Source organism: Schistocerca piceifrons, chromosome 3 (genome assembly GCF_021461385.2).
Source record: "Schistocerca piceifrons isolate TAMUIC-IGC-003096 chromosome 3, iqSchPice1.1, whole genome shotgun sequence".
Lineage (NCBI taxonomy): Eukaryota > Metazoa > Arthropoda > Insecta > Orthoptera > Acrididae > Schistocerca > Schistocerca piceifrons.
In genome coordinates, this window is record NC_060140.1 from 878,749,600 (window position 1) to 878,774,031 (window position 24,432).

Consider the following 24,432-nt stretch of genomic DNA (forward strand, 5'->3'; position numbering starts at 1 on the left):
ACAGACCAATGAATATCACGTCAACAACTTGTTGCACTAGCACTGACTTCTCATGGTGATTCGGAGAACTTTTCAAACCACCCTCATATGTAGGTGAGGCAAAATGCAATTTCTCCCTTAGTTTCAGCAAGAGGATACAATTGAAGTACTGTTAATTGGAGAAGTGTATCAAAGACAGTGGCATGTGAGGTGTTTTGAAAATAACAGTAACACAGGTGGTGATGGCTCATGTAACTTGAGACAACTGTGTACCACACCAGTATATTATGTGAAGGTATGGGTCATAGTTTATCAATTCTATCAGTCATACTTAACATAACGAGAACAAATTGCGGTCAAGAACTCTTCAGATACATTAAGAAACTGTGTGCAGATTATAGTTCAGATGTTTCTTCCTAGGACTGATGCAGTCTTTATGACAGAAATGACCCTAATCAAACTGTTGATTCTATTCAGGTACGAATTCATAACCGCATGGATAACTTTCAAAATGTCCCCTGTCCATCCAACAGCTTGACCTATAAATTACTGAAGATTTTGTGTCAATTTTAGAGAAGAAAATCTTGTGCTATTTTCGTCCATTAATCCATGATAATGGTATGAAATTAAAAAAATGTGTGTGTTGAATGCATCCATTTTCTTGCTAACAACAGGTCTACTGTGGGGAAAAGCTGATCCAAAAGCTGTATTAATTTTGCCTGTTATGGTGTCCCTACATTTTAATAACTGTTTATAATTTTTCAAGTGTCCAGACAGCACTTTTAGAGAGCTTGCACTCATTCCCGCTTTGCCCCACACAGACAAATGTGTGCAATCATAGACACATACATAGCTGCTGTTGTCTTCCTGCACAGCAGATCAACAGTAGTGTGTAACAAACTTGGCCGGAATGGTTGATGGAGACATGGAAGGGGCATAGGGTGAAAAGAAAATGGAGAAATGGAGCAGCAAAAGGAGTTTGGAAAAGACTCTTAGGATGTGGAACAGGTAGCAACAAGTGGAGGTGATTGGCACCTATGCGAGGAGAACATGGTGAACTGCTAAAAAGAAAAGGGGTCCAGAGTATGAGAAAGATGTTACTAAAGCGAGATTCAGGTGAACTGCAGTAGTAAGTGGTGCGAAGAGGGATGAGGTTGACGATGGGACAGAAAGATGGAATGAGGTGACAACAGGCAATGAGGTGGAGGGCCAGGTTCAGTAGAGATTGAGGCAGGGAAAGGGGAGGGGGAGGGGGGGTTATAATAATGAAAAAAATGTTGCACATTAAGTTCACACCTTCATTAATCTAAAAAATGGTGTGATTGTAGTGGAGTCACAACAGACCATTCAGGTGGTATGAGTTGTGAAGCAGCCATAAAAGTGAAACACATTATATTGTGCAGTATGCTCTGCAATTAGGTGGGGTATATGGCCTTTGGTGACAGTTTGGAAATATTGGTCATTCACAGTGTGGTTATACTGTTCAGGGCCCCATCCAATTAAAAAACTCTGCAGCAGTTGCAGAAAAGAAGTTACGTAATGTGACTGCTGCCTCTGACAGGTTGAGAAATGGCAGTGACAGGCCTGGAACAAGAAATGGTGGGTGCCATGATGTCATTGCACTTGAATTGTCAATGGTGTCAACACATGGTTACTCAGAATAAAGCAAGGGCACCTGACCCACCTCATGGGGCACTAGGGGCCACTTACCAAGCACGTCTAACTTTGACAACAGTCAATTGTCTGAAAACTATGACACTTGCTGCTGTAACTTCATGTGATTTCACTATCTTAGCAACTTCTCATAAAGAATGTTCGGATAAGAAAAATGCTCTATTTTGGACCCCCCGGGTCGGTTGGCAACAGGATGATCGCATCCCTAATTATTGAGTCCGCATACGAAGTAGCTTATTTGGGACACTCCAACTGACACTTGTGCAAGAGGCTCAGCAAGTTGGTGATCCACACCACATGTGACTATCCTGGGCACTTGTTGTGCTAATTAATCTGTAGCTGTGTCACCATCCAATGGGTTTGATGACTAAAATACTGCTTGAGCAACTGACAAAGATCCTCAAACTTAAGTTTCTCTGGGTTGGTAGAAGGCTTCAGATTCTGCATAATTTCATACAATCCCACACTGCTGGACAATAACAAGCCAGTCTTATCAACTGGATTGATGACAAGCTTCAACTGACAGTGCAGCAAGAACTAGTGCAGGTAATTCTCCCTCCTTTTTGTAGACTTATCAAAGCCAATGAATGGCATTGCGGGTGGGTGGGAAGAAAGCTTTTGTGCCAGGGCCTGGCTGCTATCAGCAAGGTGTGACAGAGGAGCAATTCTGCATTCTGTTTGAGTAGCTTCTACGTCTGCTCCTGCTGCAGCTTTTGTTGCTGCTCCTGGGGGCACAACTGCTTCTGCTAGTATTGCAAAAATGCTGCCTCCATGATGGCCACAGCGAACGGATCAACGAACAAACTGAAGGGGTGTCATCGGACGTCCGCCCTGAACAAATTCAACGAACAATATAGAATAAAATGAAATTTTTAAAAAAGTTGTTGGCGTTCAAGCCCCGTAATTGCTGGATCGAGTTCCGTTCATCAGGTTTTTTTTATTTTCAACATAGTCATTTTCTTTACTATTTATAATACAATTGATATAATGGGAAAAATATGTGTAATTGGATGAACTTTTATTAAATTTACAATGTTATTTGGCAGTCTACTAATTTTTATCATCACAAATAATACAATATTCATAACTATTGACTACTAAACGACCAAACACATAAAGTGATACTGAAAATGTATGCTTGTTCATGTCTTCAAAATTGTTCATATTTAATCGAAAGAGCGAGAAATTGCTTCTTGGAAGACGCTATTAAAATACACTCGATACTGCATAACCAATTATCAGTGCCAATTTTGAAGGAAATACTGTGTTATGCATGGTTTGCTTCCAAATTATCGTCTGAAAGGGAGGTTTTTGAAAATGTTAACGAGGTTTGTTTTTCCACGGAAAACCTCAAAAGACCTCGTGTATGCAGAAACATAGCATTTATTCAATGCAGCTGGTGCCGTTTAACTTAATGTTTTTCATATTTTTACGAAAAATGCCATCCTGCAACTTGTACTCGTAATGTCGAAAGCAGCAATTAATTGTACATCTTTCGAAATCCGCCTGTGCCGGTCAAAACTTGGAGGTAACAAGTCGTTTTGGGCTCCTTCCAGGTATAAGGAATTTCTCAAATCACGGAACATACATTTTCAGTATCACTTTATGCGTTCGGTCATTTACTAGTCAATAGTTATGAATATTATATTATTTGTGACAATATAAAAAAAAAAAAAAGTGTGGTTCATGGTGTGGGTTCCTGGTATCATGTCCTAGTTCATGAACCACGGGCAATGTATGAGTGGCCAAGTAAGTGGTCCTGACAGTCGGGATACCAGTTACTTTGGAATAAGGCTGGGCATCTCGGACATATTCCGAGTCATGGCCACCTTTGTGCTCAGACGGCAAAGACTACCAAATCCACCGATTAGTCCCTCAACAGTTAGGGGTAAAACTCAATCGGACTCGGGGCAAGTAAGGCTAGCAACCTGCTTCCCAGGTACTATAAATAAGATGCTGGCAACAATCAGAGCAAAATGCCTCGGACCTTTGGAGGTGATGGAGTCCCACCACTAATTGACAAACCAGGGACTCCTAAGATACGACTCGGCAAACGAATGGTAATGAGATGGGGAGCTATTAATATCAATGGGGGCTACTCTCGGAAGAAGGTAGAGCTGGCAGAGGCTGCAAGTAAGATGGGGTTGGACATTTTAGCTGTTAGTGACATTCGGGTAAGGGGTGAGAAAGAAGAGGAAGTGGGAGAATACAAGGTCTACCTGTCAGGAGTCAAAGCAGGAATAGCACAATGGGGTGTAGGGCTTTTCATCAGGAAGGAAATGGAACCAAGTGTAGTTGCAATAAGGTATGTAAACGAACGACTGATGTGGATAGATTTGACAGTGTCTAGCAAGAAAATTAGGATTGTGTCAGTATATTCGCATTTTGAAGAGACAGATCAAGATAAGATGGATAGTTTTTTATGATGCACTCAGTGAAGTAGTTGTTGGAGTCAAGGACAAGGACAGTGTTCTGCTCATGGGTGATTTTAATGCCAGGATTGGAAATCGAACAGAAGGGTATGAAAAGGGTATGGGTGAATCTGGAGAGGATATGGAGGCCAACAGGAACGGGAAACAACTTTTGGATTTCTGTGCCAGTATGGGCTTAGTAATCACAAACTCCTTTTTTAAACATAAGAACATTCACTGGTATACTTGGGAAGGCAGGGGAACCAGATCTGTCATTGACTATATAATAACAGATCAGGAATTCAGGAAGGCTGTGAGGGACACACGTGTATTCAGAGGATTCTTTGATAACACTGATCACTATTTAATCTGCAGTGAAATTGGTATTGTGAGGCTGAAAGTGCAGGAGGTCAGGTCCATGTGTAGGAGGATAAAAGTGGAGAAACTTCAGGATAAGGAAATCAGACACAAGTACATAACAATGATCTCAGAAAGGTACCAGTTAGTTGAATGTAGTCAATTGCAGTCACTGGAAAAGGAATGGACAAGGTACAGGGACACAGTACTAGAAGTGGCCAAAGAATGTCTTGGAATAGTAGTGTGTAAAGGTAGGATGAAGCAAACAGCTTGGTGGAATGACACAGTCAAGGCAGCCTGTAAAAGGAAAAAGAAGGCATATCAAAAATGGCTACATACTAGAACTCAGGTAGACAGAGAAAGTTATGCTGAAGAAAGAAACAAAGCCAAACAGATAATTGCAGCATCCAAGAAGAAATCTTGGGAAGACTTTGGAAACAGGTTGGAGATCTTGGGTCAAGCTGCTGGAAAACCATTCTGGAGTGTAATTAGCAGTCTTTGAATGGGAGGTAAGAAGGAAATGACAAGTATTTTGGACAGGTCAGGAAAACTGCTGGTGAATCCTGTTGATGCCTTGGGAAGATGGAGGGAATATTTTGAAGAGTTGCTCAATGTAGATGAAAATACGATCAGTAATGTTTCAGATTTCGATGTACAATGGGACAGGAATGATGATGGAAATAGGATCACATTTGAGGAAGTGGAGAAAATGGTCAATAGATTGCAGTGCAATAAAGCGGCTGGGGTGGATGAAATTAAGTCGGAACTCATCAAATACAGTGGAATGTCAGGTCTTAAATGGCTACACAGGATAATTGAAATGGCGTGGGAGTAGGGACAGGTTCCTTCAGACTGGATGAAAGCAGTAATCACATCAATCTTTAAACATGGAAACAGAAAAGATTGTAACAACTACAGAGGTATCTCTTTGATCAGCATTGTGGGTAAAATCTTCTCAGGTATTGTTGAAAGGAAAGTGCAAGTATTAGTTGAGGACAAATTGGATGAAAATCAGTGTGGGTTTAGGCCTCTTAGAGGTTGTCAGGACCAGATCTTTAGCTTACGGCAAATAATGGAGAAGTGTTATGTGTGGAACAGGGAATTGTATCTATGTTTTATAGATCTAGAAAAGGCATATGACCAGGTTCCTAGGAGGAAGTTATTGTCTGTTCTACATAATTATGGAATAGGAGGCAAACTTTTGCAAGCAATTAAAGGTCTTTACATAGATAGTCAGGCAGCAGTTAGAGTTGACGGTAAATTGAGTCCATGGTTCACAGTAGTTTCAGGGGTAAGACAAGGCTGCAACCTGTCTCCACTGTTGTTCATATTATTTATGGATCATATGTTGAAAACAATAGACTGGCTGGGTGAAATTAAGATAGGTGAACACAAAATAAGCAGTCTCGCATATGCGGATGACTTAGTTGTGATGGCAGATTCCGCGTGACCACTACGGTCGCAAGTTCGAATCCTGCCTCGGGCATGGATGTGTGTGATGTCCTTAGGTTAGTTAGGTTTAATTAGTTCTAAGTTCTAGGCGACTGATGACCTCAGGAGTTAAGTCGCATAGTGCTCAGAGCCATTTGAACCATTTTTGATGGCAGATTCTATTGAAAGTTTGCAAAGTAATATTTCAGAGCTAGATCAGAAATGTAAGGACTATGGTATGAAGGTTAGCATCTCCAAAACAAAAGTAATGTCAGTGGGAAAGAGATATAAACGGATTGAGTGCCAAATAGGAGGAACAAAGTTAGAACAGGTGGACGGTTTCAAGTACTTAGGATATATATTCTCACAGGATGGCAACATAGTGAAAGAACTGGAAGCGAGGTGTAGCAAAGCTAATGCAGTGAGCGCTCAGCTACGATCTACTCTCTTCTGCAAGAAGGAAGTCAGTACCAAGACTAAGTTATCTGTGCACCGTTCAATCTTTCGACCAACTTTGTTGTATGGGAGCGAAAGCTGGGTGGATTCAGGTTACCTTATCAATAAGGTTGAGGTTACGGATATGAAAGTAGCTAGGATGATTGCAGGTACTAGTAGATGGGAACAATGGCAGGAGGGTGTGCACAATGATGAAATCAAAGAAAAACTGGGAATGAACTCTATAGATGTAGCAGTCAGGGCGAACAGGCTTAGATGGTGGGGTCATGTTACATGCATGGGAGAAGCAAGGTTACTCAAGAGACTCATGGGTTCAGCAGTAGAGGGTAGGAGGAGTTGGGGTAGACCAAGGAGAAGGTACCTGGATTAGGTTAAGAATGATTTTGAAGTAATAGGCTTAACATCAGAAGAGGCACCAATGTTAGCACTGAATAGTGGATCTTGGAGGAATTTTATAAGGGGGACTATGCTCCAGACTGAACACTGAAAGGCATAATCAGTCTTAAATGATGATGATGAATAGAAATTAGTATACCGCCAAATAACATTGTAAATTGAATAAAAGTTCATCCAATTACATATATTTTTACCATTATATCAATTATAATATAAATAGTAAAGAAAATGACTGTGTAAAAAAAAAAAAAAAAAAAAAAAAAACAGATTAACGGTGACTCGATCCAGTGATTATGGGGCTTGGACCCTAACCACTCGGCTGCCATCGCTTCATGGTAAAAACGGCCACGCACGGTAAAAACGGCCACGCACAGGTATATATTTGACGACCGAAATTATCTTGTGATTTTCTCACTAACGCTTGAGAAGTACGCGCTACTGCTTACACATTTTGTTGTCCTCATGCAGTACTACGAGTGTACGAAGTTTGAAGTAAATCTGCGTTCCAAACGTCATGGTCTCCCCTTGTAAGCAAGCCAGAGAATGATACACAGTGGGAGAGGGAGCAGTTTATAACTGCAGAGTTTTATCACTTAATAAAAAGTGTGACACCAAACACAATAACAGAATATGGCGGCATGGTGACAAGCATATGAATACAAGCAAGCGTGACTACTATATCGTTTGTGTAGCTGTTATTAAAGTAATAAGCAAGCCATAGAATGGTACACAGTGGGAGAGGGAGATAAGTGTTAACACAACAATGTTTTTTAAGGGAACATTATATATCATAGAGATACAAGGCAGTCTTTGTTTTTCAAAGGGATTCACTTCTGGCAACTTAATACCATTTCTAAAACAATGTAAAAAAATACACATTTTCAAATCTAAATAACTAAAATTTGACTAAGCATTGGGATTTATAAAGAGTTTAAATATGAACAGTCCGCATGGTTCTAAACAGAGACAATTATAACAGGAGCAAGTAATAAAAAATATGTCAAGTTTTTTGTATGCAGCTGGGACATAAATTATTGCTTCTTATAAAGGTTTGTCTGAAAATTCACCATCTACTGTTATGGTAAGTTGTTGTCTAATTTCTGAATGTAAAATCATGAATATTTATGCATGACTTATATTCCAAAAGCATGCTATAATAACCTAATATGAAATTTAAGGTACAAGCATTCCAGAAGATAAAGTCAACACAACAGCACCAAGTTACAGGGAAGACTTATGCAGCTTAAAGTGAAATGGATCATAAATGGAACTGCACAAATGTTTAGCACAAATATGCACCATATTGCTAGGCAGAAACTGAAAAACTGCAATGATTGTTGTAAAACTGGTGACAGGTGTTGGTATGCCAAGCAACAATAATTCAGAATATATATTCCTGTAAGAGCAGATATGTTAAATAAATTGTTTCCATGTTTAAATAGATGCCCTCAGAGAGGTTGATCACTTTGTCTACCCTATATTTCCATTGTGTCACTGACCAGGCAATTTCAGAAGAATGAGGATGGAACTAGGATCATAATCTCAAATTCATTGAGTAGACACTGGAAATACACAGTGTCATTGACCAGGCAATTTCCGAAAAATGAGGATGTAGCAAGGATTATAATCTCAAATTCATTGCGTAGACACTGGAAATACAATGTTCAGTCACCACAAATTTATTTGGCTGAAAATGTTGGATGTAGCACTGATGTTCAAGGTGTAGTTCTTATAACATGCATATGAATTTATCTTATACAGCATTTACTGCCTCACACAATATTTTATAGATTACTGCCTTAATGTAACAGGTCATTTTTCATATTTTTATAATTCCCAGAAAATATGTCATCTTGGTACATCATCTTCATAATTACGTGCAGAAAAAAGGCTCAAAACTTGATAACATCTCTATCTTCCCGCTTTTCCGATGGCTGTACTCATGCACTCATTTGCTGAGCTTACTCTGTTTCACGTGTTGAATATTCACTTTCCTTGAATACCTACTGCAAGTAGGAACCTGTCAGCATGAAGCACAAAACTGATGAGCCAAAACATTACGACCACCGCCCACTGGGAAGTTGTATGCTGCCTGGTGGAACTGAGGGAACGTTATGAGGTAGGAGAAGTATAAGAGCGGAGTAGAGACGAATAGGGAATCATTCTATAGTGACAATAAGTGAAACAAATGTGGAAATTTGCCAACTTAAGTGACTTTGACACAAGCCAGATTGTTGTGGGCCCAGTGCCTGGGAGTGAGCATCTCAGAAACGACGAAGCTGCTCAGCTATTCGTGTGCTACTGTCATGAGCATCTATGGAAAGCGGCTGAAGAACGCTGAAGCTAGGGGTAAGCAACAAGAAGTTGGACGTCTGCTGGCACAGGTATAAATGTTTTGGAGTACATCGGTCAGTACACAGCGTTGAACATGGTGTTCTACAGCAGTGGATCTCTATATGTTCCCATGCTAGCCCAATATCATCATCAGTTGTGATTACAGTGGGCACTGGATCATCGAGACTGGATCAAGGATCAATGGAACCATGTTGCCTGTCAGATGAATCCCATTTATTGTTCAACCAGGTCAATGGTTGTGTCCACATACGTCACCATCCAGGCGAACGGCAGCTCGAAACATGCAGCGTGCCGCGGATGCAGGCTGGTGAGAGCAGTATTATGTTATGGGGGACATTCACCTAGGCTTCCATGGGATCTGCAGTAGTAATAAAAGGCAAAATGGCAGCTGTGGATTGCGAGAACAGTACTGGGGACCACCTGCAATCCCTTATGCTTGATGCCTTCCCCAACAGCAACGGCATCTTCCAGCAGGATAACTGTCCAGGTCACAGGGCCAGAATCATGTGGCAATGGTTTGAGGAGCATAAAAATGGAATCATGCTGATGTCTTGCCCAGCAAATTTGGCTTATCTGAATCTGATGAAACCCAACTGGGATGTTATTGGGCACCAGCTCCACTAATGTTCATAAGTTACGGGAAGTGTGTGACCTGTGCGTAGGCATCTGGTGCCACAAACCTCTGGAAACCTATCAGTACTCGTCGAATCAATGACATGCAGAATCACTGCTAAACTGCATTCCTGAGGTGGACCAACACACTTTTAAGTAGGCGGTCATAATGTTTTGGCTCATCAGTGTATAGGGCCCCTACGACCCAAATGACCCTAAGGACATGCATCGGCAGCAGAAGTTACTGGAAGCTGGAAGACCTGCAACTATAAACCTGTATGGGTGAGCTTCCAGTAAACAAATGCCGCTTATACCCACCTTCCTTCATTAAAACAGATGTGTCTAAAAATAAGCTACTGCTAGGACATGCTGGTGTGATATTAAGGAGGAATTTATCATATCAGAATATTGTGATAAATATACCTTCATTCCTTCCAGTATGTCAGCACATTCCTTCTTAAGCTGAGGGCCACTAGCAATATCCATTGCAATAGCAACACCTCTGCGTACATCACCACAACGAATCGAAGTCCGAGCAACACCAGCTCTGCACACGGCAATGTGCTGCTCACTGCCACTTTCAGCATCCTTAAGACTGTCTGTAGCCTCAGCCAGCCCTTGTTCATAATGGATTAATGCTTCAGCATAATTCCCTCTACAACATAGAAATGCACATTTATTAAAGTAAAATTAATAATAAATTTTATTACCAGTTGTAGCTGTAGCAGCATGTAATACGGCTGCTGCATTTTTTCCTTGTACCTACAGATTTGACATTCATGTTGTGTTATATCCTAGCCAGTAATGCCACCCGAGCCCGCTGCCAAAAGGTTGGCAGCATCAAAGTCCGGACTCCGTCCGCATAAGCAGTGCAGGCGAGACAGGAAATCGCCGCAAGTCTGCGCGCGCCACCGCTGGCTTCTGGTTTCTTAAGCGCTGGAGTCGCGAGCGCTAGGACAGTTCCGTATTCGCCACTCAGTTGTATACTCGGCACCAAATTGTGTACTTGCTAGTCAGTTGTGTGTTCATCGCAGCAGAGTTGTTGTTTGTCGTCAGCCGATGCTGACCTAGCCGCTCCGACTCGAACTAGACCGATTTCTGTAGACACGGAGTTCTCAACTGTGTTTCTGTATCTTCGTTAATAAAGTTAAGTACCGACTTTTATTTAATCAGAGTGTTTGGGTTTTCATCTTTCTGTTCACTGTTCCAGCGGACCGGTCGGCCCGCTATTAAAAGTGTGGCGGTGACTTCGTAAGCCGTTTCTACAGCGAATTGTTTGTCGCTACGAACGCCGCTACAAAACTGGCGACGAGGACTTCCGAACTCGTGTGCAGGGCTGGTTCAACTTGTTTCTGGTTATACTAATTATAGCGATAAAATTTTGGGGGCTGGTTTAATTTGTGTTCACTATGTCTGCCGAATTACAACAGTTGATCTTGTTACAGAGTCAGCAAATACAAAGTCTGGTGGAAGCAATCGCCAAACAAGCGGCTAATCCTCCAACACAAAAGGAACAAGCACAGGCAGCACCACCTTTCCGTGCTTTTGATGCATCAAGAGAAGAATGGCGAGAATATTTTGCGCAGTTGCAGGCGCACATGACAGTCTACAAAATCACAGGTACTGAGCGGCAGCTTTATTTAATTTCCACTGCAGGTGTGGAAATCTATCGACTACTTTGTAAGTTGTTCCCGGAATCCCAGCCAGAAGCTTTAGACTATGACGTTGTTGTTAACAAGCTTGCTGAGTATTTCGAGTCGCGAGTCCATGTGGCAGCAGCCAGATTCAAGTTCTTCAGATTAAAGAAACTGCCACATCAATCTAATAAACAGTGGTTAACAGATTTACGGGGCCTCACCCGTCAGTGCCGATTTAATTGTGTGTGTGGAGCTTCCTACAGTGATGTCATGCTACGAGACGCTATTACTCAAAACATTGCAGATTCTCGTATTCGTGCTGCTATCTTAAAGTTGCCTGACCCGTCATTAGAGACTGTGATGAACATCATTGAAGCCCAAGATACTTTTGACTATGCTGAGTGTGAGTTAGATCAGCCATGTATTTCTCAAATTGCCTGTGCTAAGCAAGTTATGTCACGCCAGCGGCCCCACCGGCAGAGTCAGACTGTAAACACAAGCCGGCCGCGTCATGTTAAACACATTCGTCAGCCGTGTGTGCAAAATGATAGAGTTAAGTCTTGCCCTACGTGTGTTCTTGCTCATCCTCGTGTACGTTGCCCGTTGAGAAACGCGGTTTGTCACTTTTGTCAAAGGAAAGGACACATTCAGACTGTTTGTTTGCGTAAACGCAAGAACAATTCTAGTGCTGCCCAGCCCATGGATATTCATGTTCTTCAAAGCCAGCCCGCCCAGAAGGTTGCGTTTAAAGACTCTTCCACGGTTCGTGTGGGTAATAAACTTGTTCGCAATAAGCCACCCACCCAGCCCTCTGCCATGCGACCCAGGCGTAATTCAAACGCTGTAAAAAGTAATGTACAGACTGCAAGTGATGCGGGAGTTGTTGTTCCACCCGCCCAACCCATGCAGCGAACACGCGCTAAACGCGCTGATTTTGTGTCTTCTGCCTCCACTGCACCGATCCAGAGACAGTGTCATAAACTATTTGTGAAGCTACGCATCCAGGATAAGACCTTCAATTTTCAATTAGACACTGGTGCGTCTGTGGCTCTCATAAATAGTGCTACGTATGCGGCTATCGGCCGCCCTAAACTTTCAGCGGCAAAACATTCTTTGGCTACTTATAGTGGAGAACAAATTCCTGTGTTAGGTGTATGTAGCGTGCCAGCCACATTCCGTGGCAATACAAAAACAGTTTCATTCACAGTGCTCCGCACTACAGACAGTGTAAACATTTTCGGATTAGACTGTTTTGACTTGTTTGGCCTGTCTATCCAAGACAATGTGTTGCAAATTAATTCTGTTGTTGTTCCTCAAGACAGCATAACCGATTTGTGTAAACGATACAGTGACATATTTAAAGACGAACTAGGTTGTGCTGCGAACTTTGCCGCTCACATTACGTTAAAAGATAATGCTCAGCCTCGATTTTGTCGTGCTCGTCCAGTGCCTCACGCCCTCCGGGCACCTGTAGAAGATGAACTTCGTCGTTGGCAAAACAACGGTGTTATTCAACCCGTTTCAGCGAGCCAGTGGGCTTCTCCCTTAGTTATTATAAAGAAACCGTCTGGCAAGTTACGTTTGTGTGCTGATTTTAAGTCGACAGTTAATCCTCAGACTGTCATTGATTCTTTTCCTTTGCCTAGACCGGACGAGCTGATGGATAAGTTAGGGGAAGCTCGTTTCTTTTCCAAAATTGATCTCCGTGAAGCATATTTGCAATTGCCCCTCGACGAGCAATCACAACAGTATTTTGTCATAAACACGTCGTTGGGGTTGTTCCGTTTTCTGCGTTTGCCTTTTGGTTGTGCGTCAGCTCCAGCTGTTTTTCAGCGTTTTTTGTCACAACTTCTGGCTAAGGTGCCATCGTGTTGCAACTATTTAGACGATATTGTTGTGTCCGGTCGGACGCCTGCTGAACATTTCCGTAATTTGGAGTGTTTGTTTACAGTGTTGTCTCAGGCAGGCCTACGTTGCAACATCGATAAATGTTCATTTTTCCTTACGGAGATGGAGTATCTGGGACATGTTATTAATGCTCAAGGCATTCATCCCTCCCAGTCACATTTAGCAGCTATTCGTGATTTGCCTGCCCCTCGCAATCTGCATGAATTGCAAGCAGTTCTTGGCAAATTGACGTATTATATTCGGTTTATACCTAATGCATCACAGATTGCTGCACCGTTGCATCGTCTCCGCCGTAAGAATGTTCCGTTTGTGTGGTCAGCTGATTGCCAATCAGCCTTTCAGCAGCTTAAAGAGGCTTTATTGAATGATCGTTGTCTGGTCCATTACGACCCTAACAAACCTCTGGTATTAGCTTGTGATGCCTCTTCTTACGGCCTCGGTGCTGTGTTGTCTCACCGCGTCGGTAACACCGAACGTCCTATTGCGTTCGCATCTAAATTGCTAAGCAAAGCTCAGTGTAATTATAGCCAATTGGACAAGGAAGCGTTGGCTATTGTGTTCGGTGTCACAAAATTCCATCACTACCTCTATGGTAGACCATTCTATTTAGTGACAGATCACAAGCCCCTGACGTCACTGTTTCATCCGTCTAAACCAGTTCCTCAGCGGACAGCTCAGAGACTACAACGTTGGGCTCTTTTGTTATCACAATACCAGTATGAGATACTGTATCGCCCTACAGCTCAGCATGCAAACGCTGACGCGCTTTCTCGATTGCCGATTGCTGCGGATGATGTCTTCGATTCCTCTGAAGACTCTTGCCATCAGATTGACGCCGATGAGCATCAATCCCTCCGGGATTTTCCGATTGATTATCGTCAGGTGGCACGTGAGACAGCTACGGATCCTCATCTGAGTTTACTATTACATTTTGTTCAACGTGGTTGGCCGCCCAAGGCAAAGGACATATCGGATCCTGTGGTTCGTCGCTATTATCCGCAACGTCATCTGTTGTCTGTTTCGCACGGAGTTTTGCTGTTACGCACCGAGAATGACCAGCTTCGTGTAGTGGTTCCCCAAGTGCTCCAATCCAAGGCCCTCGACTAGTTGCATCAAGGTCATTGGGGAGTGGTCCTCACCAAGCAGCTTGCCCGCCGTCATTGTACATGGATCGGCATTGATAAGCAGATTACGCAGATGTCTACAGATTGTTTGACGTGTGCCGAACACCAAGCTGCTCCGCCTCAACGCTATTTTGAGTGGGCACGCCCTGCCGGTCCCTGGCAGCGAGTACATATTGATTTCGCTGGTCCATATTGGAATTCTCGTTGGCTCATCGTGATAGATGCATTTAGTAATTTTCCATTTGTTGTGCCCATGCAGTCTACAACGTCTGCACAAACTATACAGGCGTTGACTTCAATTTTTTGTATTGAGGGTCTTCCAGAAGTTTTAGTGTCTGACAATGGTCCACAATTTACCTCTGCTGAATTTGACAGTTTTTGTTCTGCCAATGGCATTCGCCATGTTCTTACTCCGCCGTTCCACCCTCAATCGAATGGTGCAGCGGAACGTTTTGTACGCACATTCAAGGATCATATGGACCGTCTTCGTGCTACGCACTCTCGTCAGCAGGCCCTCATCACGTTCCTGTCGTCGTACCAGACCACGCCACGCGACGGCCCTTCGCCTGTGGAGCTTCTCCACGGCCGTCGTCATCGCACCCTACTACGGTTGTTGCACCCCCCAGATCGACCCGCCGCTTCTGAGCATCGCACGCGTTTTCAGCGCAACGACGCCGTTTTTTTCAGAGTTTATCACGGTCGCCGTCGTTGGGAACGTGGTACCGTGATAAGCGTCCAGGGTCGCGGTTTTTATACTGTTCAAGGTGCTACTGGGGTGCACAGGAGGCATCAGAACCAGTTGCGCCGCGCTGGCCGCCCGGATTCTGCCGCTCGTTCTTTGTCCACAGATTTGGTCCGCGGCGGCTTCCAGCCGCGCCTTCCGACTTCGCTGCCGCCCCCAGGGCAGCAGCAGCAGCCATCGCCACTACCACGCCGACAGCCCGTCCCGTTGATGCCTCCTGCGCAGCTTCATCCGGGAGCGCCCCAGGTGGTCGCTCCGGCGCCTGCGGTCCCTCTTCAGTCGCCACCGCCTTCGGAGCTGCTGGACGTCGACCCCTCAGCCTTCCCAAGCGGTGGCTGTGCAGCCTGTCCTGCAGCCGCTTTCCTTGGGCACCCCCAAGGAGTCTGACACCGCAGCGCCTTGTCCGGCACCCACTCAGCAGCCGTCGATGCAGCGTCAGGAGACGCTGCCTCTCTTCGTGGGTCCCGACGCCTCGTCGCGTCCAGTACCAGAAGCTGCGCCCGTGGTCACAGGCGTGCACCCTGACCTCGGTTTTCAGTCGGTGTTTCCCGAGGCCCCGCGCAGCCAACGCTGGGGTGCGGACCGGGGACTGCCACGACAACAGTCTCCGCCCCGGTCTCTTCTGCTACGCCTGCGGCCGGACCCCTCCCCCGCCATCGACGCTCGCCACGTCATTATTCAACGACGGTGCGGCGATTTGGGGGGGAGGAGTGTTATATCCTAGCCAGTAATGCCACCCGAGCCTGCTGCCAAAAGGTTGGCAGCATCAAAGTCCGGACGCCGTCCGCATAAGCAGCGCCAGCGAGACAGGAAATCGCCGCAAGTCTGCGCGCGCCACCGCTGGCTTCTGGTTTCTTAAGCGCTGGAGTCGCGAGCGCTAGGACAGTTCCGTATTCGCCGCTCAGTTGTATACTCACCACCGAATTGTGTACTTGCTAGTCAGTTGTGTGTTCATCGCAGCAGAGCTGTTGTTTGTCATCAGCCGACGCTGACCTACCCGCTCCGACTCGAACTAGACCGATTTCTGTAGACACGGAGTTCTCTATTGTGTTTCTGTATCTTCGTTAATAAAGTTAAGTACCGACTTTTATTTAATCAGAGTGTTTGGGTTTTCATCTTTCTGTTCACTGTTCCAGCGGACCGGTCGGCCCGCTATTAAAAGTGTGGCGGTGACTTCGTAAGCCGTTTCTACAGCGAATTGTTTGTCGCTACGAACGCTGCCACAAAATGTTGCATGACATATTTAAGAACAATTTTAAAAGTTGTGCAGAACTCTAAATTTAGAGAAAGTAAACTAATGAAAAGTTATAAGATAAAAAGTGAATGACAAAAGGTCTTTCGAATTTCACTCTGCACATTGCATAGGCGATGACAGGAAGATCCTTCATTACTGTCACTAAGGATTGCTGCAATGTGCTTCTATAACATGTTGTTGAGTGTTTTCACTGGAAATTGTAAGCAAGAAATGCAGCACACTGAGGTTGCTCAATTCTTGTCTATTTGTAATCTGCAGGATATAAAGTCAATTCCATTTGATGGAAAATACCTTTATAATCATGCTACATGAAGAGCATGTATAAAATTAATACATATATAAGAATTTACAAAGGAACAGGGATGTAAAACTTGCAGATGTTATGAATGACACAGGCCAACACTTGGCACAGGGACGCATAACTGTGCAGATGTTGTGGCTGGCATATGCCAGTCCTTAGCACACTCCTGAAGGTGATGTAATGCCATTGTAATGTTTCAAGAATGAGCATCAGAGAAACATTAGTTAGGAGGCAGCAATAAACAACTGAGGAAGAAAATGTATAAATTAAAAGTAATTCAGGGTTTGAAAGACATGGCGTGAGAAGCATTAGCAGCTGTAAAATCTAGACCGATATCATAATGTATAACTGTAAAATGCTTTTCCATTAATGAGTCATCTTTTTGTATCTAGTTTAAATACTCTACTCACTGTTTCAGAATGTAGAAAAACTCTGACAGGTAGTAAACTGAATCTTGCAGAGCTGAGGGACAAGGATTTTAATACCTCCTCATCAATTTGCTGGAGGTTGAATTAGGCAGGTCATGGACGTGAGACAAATATAAGAAATCATTATTGGACCTTGTCTTTGATTGGAAGTGGAGTTCAGAAAACATCTAGTACCATGCTCACAATGATAATGTTGGATTTCAGGTGTTCAACAGGGCAGTTATTAGTATTCTTACTGAAGTACTTAAATACAAATAAAATCTTTAAAATTTAGTAACTTACATTATAACATCTTTAATATAGTGCACTCACTAACATGCAGATAAACCTTCTATTTCTCTTGTAGAAAAGCTAAAACTGCTACTACATCATTGCCTATGAATGTACTTTTAAAACACAAGCACACAAACAAATTGATATAAAATATTTAGCCAGGATATTATGAGTGACGGACCAATTATATAAAAATGTGCAAGTCACCATCCTGACTCACAATACCACCTCCTACTTAACAGATCAAGCAGATGAAACATATCCATAGAATGTAAAAACATATAACACATTTATCTCATCACCACCTAATATACAGGAAGAGCAGCTGGTAAAAACAGTTGCTGCTCTCTTGACACAATGTGGTGCACAGAAATTTGTACACCACAAGCACCACACATTCATAAGCCAGGATACTAATACTTCTTTCTCCTGTCTCAGTAGATGTATTAATTAGACCTAAATCATCAGTAGTTATTTGTGTTCAGGGTACGTTAAATAGACTGAAAGGCAATTAGGGAATCAAAGCAGACAAAGAATTTCATAGCTCAAATAAATTTCATCTTATCTAGCAACCTAATTGTCATATAGACCTCCACAACCATCCCTGACCTCCACATTAAACCCTTGCCTCATGGCTCACATCCCTACAATGGATCTAGAAGCAAGATCTGTTCCATACATCCTCCCACTAACACCGACTCCAGTCCTAACACAGGCATCCAAGACAGAGTCACCGGTGAAAGCAGCCGCATGATCTACAAACTCGGCTGCAACCACTGTGCCACATTCTATTTGGACTTGACTACTAACAAGCCATCTGTCCACATGAATTGCCACCACCAAACTGTGGCAGGAACATCTTCACCGCCCAGTTGCTGAGTATACCACCTAACACGATGTGCTCACTTTAATGACTGCTTCACAACCTGTACCATTTGGATTCCCCCTGCCAACACCAGCTTTCTGAACTGTTCAGGAGGGAACACTCCCTTCAAGATATCATTTGTTCCCATACCTCCCTGACCTTAACATTCTCCAATCTCTGTCTTCAACCTGGCTATCCCCTTCCCTGTTCCCACTCCAGTACTAAATACGCCTTCTACCCTGACAATGCACATACAAGTCCTTTCCCCTTCTCAACTCCTCTTCCCCCCACCCTCTTTCCCCACAGCACACTCCGCAAGCTGCATCTAGCAGCCCTACCCCGTCCTCACAATGTCCTTGCACACTCCCATAGGTACTAGCATTTTCCCTCACCCCTATCCTGATATCCCTCCCCATAGCCATCGCACATCTGATCCACACCCTCACTGTCTACCCCAGCTAGACAGCTGTTACTTCAAACACAGTTGCAGTCAGGCCTTAGCACCTGGAGACAACAGTGGCTGTGTGTGTGTGTGTGTGTGTGTGTGTGTGTGTGTGTGTGTGTGTGTGTGTGTTTGCATTTTTCTACTTCTGAAGAAGGATGTAGTATTTTGTTGACTGAGTATACAAACACAGAGAAAAGTTCTTGACTCCTTCAAAGAACTCCTGTACAGAACATATGGAGTGTGCCACAAGTAAACCTCTGAAATTTTATTTGAACACTTGGGGTTTATAACTCATTTTTTTCTGTTCTGCTTGAAGCCTACTGAAAATGAAATCTGCTTTCTTTTAGGCACCTTTATGTATGAAAATGATTCCTTTGACTATATATTATGTTGACACAAAGTGCTATACTAGATGTGGTCACCAGTGGGAGCTGTGTCTCAGAGCTTTAGAAGTGATAATTTGCTTTCAGAAGGAGAGCAAATTATGCTACATAGTCTGTATAGAACTGTACAGTTGGAGGATAATGTTACGAGAACATTATGGATGATAGTACACTCCTGGAAATGGAAAAAAGAACACATTGACACCGGTGTGTCAGACCCACCATACTTGCTCCGGACACTGCGAGAGGGCTGTACAAGCAATGATCACACGCACGGCACAGCGGACACACCAGGAACCGCGGTGTTGGCCGTCGAATGGCGCTAGCTGCGCAGCATTTGTGCACCGCCGCCGTCAGTGTCAGCCAGTTTGCCGTGGCATACGGAGCTCCATCGCAGTCTTTAACACTGGTAGCATGCCGCGACAGCGTGGACGTGAACCGTATGTGCAGTTGACGGACTTTGAGCGAGGGCGTATAGTGGGCATGCGGGAGGCCGGGTGGACGTACCGCCGAATTGCTCAACACGTGGGGCGTGAGGTCTCCACAGTACATCGATGTTGTCGCCAGTGGTCGGCGGAAGGTGCACGTGCCCGTCGACCTGGGACCGGACCGCAGCGACGCACGGATGCACGCCAAGACCGTAGGATCCTACGCAGTGCCGTAGGGGACCGCACCGCCACTTCCCAGCAAATTAGGGACACTGTTGCTCCTGGGGTATCGGCGAGGACCATTCGCAACCGTCTCCATGAAGCTGGGCTACGGTCCCGCACACCGTTAGGCCGTCTTCCGCTCACGCCCCAACATCGTGCAGCCCGCCTCCAGTGGTGTCGCGACAGGCGTGAATGGAGGGACGAATGGAGACGTGTCGTCTTCAGCGATGAGAGTCGCTTCTGCCTTGGTGCCAATGATGGTCGTATGCGTGTTTGGCGCCGTGCAGGTGAGCGCCACAATCAGGACTGCATACGACCGAGGCACACAGGGCCAACACCCGGCATCATGGTGTGGGGAGCGATCTCCTACACTGGCCGTACACCACTGGTGATCGTCGAGGGGACACTGAATAGTGCATGGTACATCCAAACCGTCATCGAACCCATCGTTCTACCATTCCTAGACCGGCAAGGGAACTTGCTGTTGTAACAGGACAATGCACGTCCGCATGTATCCCGTGCCACCCAACGTGCTCTAGAAGGTGTAAGTCAACTACCCTGGCCAGCAAGATCTCCGGATCTGTCCCCCATTGAGCATGTTTGGGACTGGATGAAGCGTCGTCTCACGCGGTCTGCACGTCCAGCACGAACGCTGGTCCAACTGAGGCGCCAGGTGGAAATGGCATGGCAAGCCGTTCCACAGGACTACATCCAGCATCTCTACGATCGTCTCCATGGGAGAATAGCAGCCTGCATTGCTGCGAAAGGTGGATATACACTGTACTAGTGCCGACATTGTGCATGCTCTGTTGCCTGTGTCTATGTGCCTGTGGTTCTGTCAGTGTGATCATGTGATGTATCTGACCCGAGGAATGTGTCAATAAAGTTTCCCCTTCCTGGGACAATGAATTCACGGTGTTCTTATTTCAATTTCCAGGAGCGTATGTTAGATAAGATTTGAAGAGAAATGCATATCTTGCATGGGCAAGGATGGAGGCCAGGAAACAGGCTACAGGCAGAGATTTGGATGCAGAAGCAGTGCAAGGATGGGCACGGATATTTTTTAGGTTTGGATGGGCTGTGGAATACATTTCTTAAGGTGTAGAAATCACTTTGAGGAGGATATCTGGCATGATAAGGGGTAGCCAAATCACGTCAGAAAACTAGTATTAGAGGACATGGCACACAACACCAGTTTGTAGACTAGGTTGCTATGTTGAGGGATGATACAAGAGCCACTGTTTCTTACAAATCCATCAGAGATGAGACTGTTGACATTCTGATCAGACAATCACTGAGCGAAAGAGGATAAGTGAAATTAATTCGAGAGAAGATGTTGTGGTTGTTTAGGAATGAGGACAGGGTGCCTTGGTTCTGGAGCCAGATCACATGTGTACTCTAGAGAAGAGAAGGGGTTTTAAATCTAAGTTATAAAATTCAACTTCTTCTTCATGTAACTGGCTCTTATTCAGTGCTTTCACTACAAAGTGAATGGGGTATTTCTTTTGACACTGTTTGTGTTCCCCATAGTGTTTTTTACCATTAGTGTACAACTTTACATTCTTCACCTAATGGCAGGTCAGTGTGATACCTACGTAAATTCAAGCTGCTGGGCGTATTCCTTCGCAATGAATGGTGTCTGGTGTGGTGCGAGCTTACTGGCTAACTGCAGGGCACGATCCCACTGCAAAAGGTCCCGGTGCATGTGCAAAGCTGTCACAGGTTCACTTGATGACAAATACCATTCCTGTTAACCAAACAAAGAAAAATAATAGTGGTATTCAGATTTCCAATAAAAGAAATTGCATTCAAACTGTGTCAAGAAATAGTGTAGATAGAACTTACATTTAAATTACACAACTGTAGAGACATAGTCATTGCCGACAGCGTTTGCATTTGTACATAAAACAAAACATGAAACGCCCCAAAGACAATTTTTGGAGATGTCCTGAATTTCATGAGTAAATTAACAAATTCTTATGTACTTTCAGCTATAAAAATAATTTGGTTTTCTAATTTACTCACAACTGTACATAATTCTTTTCAACTTGATCAATAACAAAATTAAACAACAAGATACACATAAAAGGAGAAAGTAACTGAACAAATAAAGGTCCTGCTACAGCTGTACACTAAATATTATGTTAGTATATTACAAAAGTACTAAAACATACATAATTTTGCACATTATGTAGGAAGTTAACCATTCAGATAACAGAGTGAAATATAAATGGAATATATTGGAACAAGAGGCACAGCCACCAGTTACAAAGCAGGATTTATTACCACCAATCCTTTGCATACCAGTAAAAACTTTTTTATAATTATTATTTTCTTAAGATAGGTACAATCAAGCACATCCCAAATTAATTTTAAGTAAAAGTATTTTAACAAAATATGATTTATAGTATTCTGGTTTATTACTCACACAGAGTGCAACAGCACATGTCTGATACATCCATTTATAACCTGATTAAAATTACTTGATCATGTGTTAGAGGTACCTTCCTTCGATCAGAGCACTCAATGCCATACTGGAACTGTTCACCATTGTTAAACTGCCACAATAAATGGTCAATTAATTTCAAATTCCTTGTCGCGCTTTTTTTCTTGCTGCGCTTGGATCTCGTATCTTGGGTCTGGCCCTTTTATATTGCATTTCATCATGCATGACACACACACACACACACACACACACACACACACACACACACGAACAATGGTAACAAAATACACACATCTTGTACAGACCACTAGCCAAAGACTACTGGATTCTTTTGCACAAGATGTGATTTGACTTCACACATTCAATTATAATCACCGGGATTGGCCTACATTAGGTAAACTTCATATGACATGGTGCAAAACCAAACTTTTTGAAAGCAGAAAATGATCATTGCAACTCATTCTATAAATATAACAACATAAACCAAAGATTTCCGTAGAGCAGTGGTATCATCACACTTTAATGAAACAAAAGGATGTGGGTTTGAATATCGCCAATTCCTAATAATTTTCTTTCATTTTTAAATCTTTACCAAAATGCCTGTGTCGGCTACAACCTGTAAATGAGTTCCAACCATGACCGCCCATTGGGCGGTAGTGCATCAGCTCGTGTAGCAAAAACGGAAGTTACATTTTACTTTTAGCACTGAAACTGATTTTTTTTCTGTCTTGAGTTTGCTCATACAGATCAGCTTTAATCACCATGAGCAAAGCGAACATGGTTAATAATTCTGCCGCAGATTGCTGACCGTCATTTTCTCGGATACACTGCACATCAAGAAGTTGTTAGATTAGGGCATGAGTGTAATTTCAGGACTCCAAAATGTATTGTCTGTAATAGTTCAGTCACTGGTCATTTTAAATCAGCTGTGGACAGAGCATCTCACATTCTTGCCAACCTAATGGCAGCAGCTTCCAACACTGTTCTGTGTTAAAGGAACAGCACTTCGGCACTTGAGAAGTGACCCGTCATGTTCGTGTGTTGCCTTTAACTGAGCGGTAACTGATGTGGCAACACTATAGTACCAAATGACAGACATCAACTATCAAGTTATTTTAAATGGGCTATAGTGTGAGGGGATGTATCACCATATTACACAATGCGCAGCTTCTTTCGATATGTACTGCAATTTTGCTCTTGTTGCTGGTGAACAAGTTGCAGCCTACACAAGCTTTGCAATAACAGTATACATCTAAACTGCTTCAAACTCATTTTGTCTTCTGCATTCATTTCACTGAAAATTTTGCTGGCATTGGCTACAGGCATATCAAGAAAATTTAGCATGTCAGTGGTGAGGTCAACCTTATGCAAAGTCCATGTTTGAGATGTAAAGTCCATGTTTGAGAAGATAAGATGACTTGACTCTTACTCGTGAGTGGTTACAGATTGAAACTACACATAATTATGTTTTTTGGTGTAAAAGCTGACTCATAACAATGACTTGCAGCACACTACACACAAATTTTAAGTCACATCAACATTTACTATGAACAAAAACTGAAATTACCTGAAGTGTATACAAACAAACAAAAGAGCATGGGCTACAGTAGCAATCTTAAGGTCAGGAAAGATGGGAAATGTGTGCTATTCCAAAATTAAGTACTAGAAGTGGTTGGTAGGTCAGAGACTACCAGTAAATGTAATGGTTCCATTATCAAACTACTGGTAAGCTAGCTACCCACCCGAAAGTGTGATTTTACACACTAGGACTGTCAAATAAATGGTTAAATACAATGGATTTACAAACATTACTTCACAGTTAGCACGTATAGTTGAAAATATTTGTATTTATTTATTTTTTAATTAATGTAGAAAATGGGGTCAAGCAGATCAGAAGAAAAAATATGGCACTATGTAGGTAAAGCAGTTTTCAATATTTAATTGAGTGAAAGTCTTGCAGACCACGATGTTTGAAATACACTGATCAGCCAGAACATTTTGATGACCTACCTAATAGCCAGTATGTCCACCTTTGGCATGGATAACAGCAGTGATGTGCCATGGCATGGAAGCAATGTGGCCTCGGTAGTTCGCAGGAGGAATTGGCACCAAATCTGCACACACAAATCACCTAATTCCTGTAAATTCCAGGGAGAGGACAATGAGCTCTGATGCCACATTCAATCACATCCCAGATGTGTTCAGTCGGGTTCAGATATGGCAAGTTTGGGGGCCAGCACATCAACTGGAACTTACCAACGTGTTCCTCGAACCACTCCATCATACTCCTAGGTTTGTGACACG

The 24,432-nt window shown here is 43.4% G+C and overlaps 1 protein-coding gene across 2 annotated transcripts in view; it reads right to left on the reverse strand.

The window, feature by feature from the left end:
• Window positions 1-24,432, reverse strand: part of LOC124789640 (WD repeat-containing protein 19) — a 316,330-nt gene that overhangs the window by 83,969 nt on the left and 207,929 nt on the right. For both annotated transcript variants that reach the window (XM_047257070.1, XM_047257071.1), the window contains exons 15-16: window positions 21,278-21,429; window positions 10,095-10,326 (exon numbers count right to left, since the gene is read on the reverse strand). In XM_047257070.1, coding sequence (XP_047113026.1) covers window positions 10,095-10,326; window positions 21,278-21,429 — 384 coding nt within the window. The remainder of the gene's footprint in view (window positions 1-10,094; window positions 10,327-21,277; window positions 21,430-24,432) is intronic.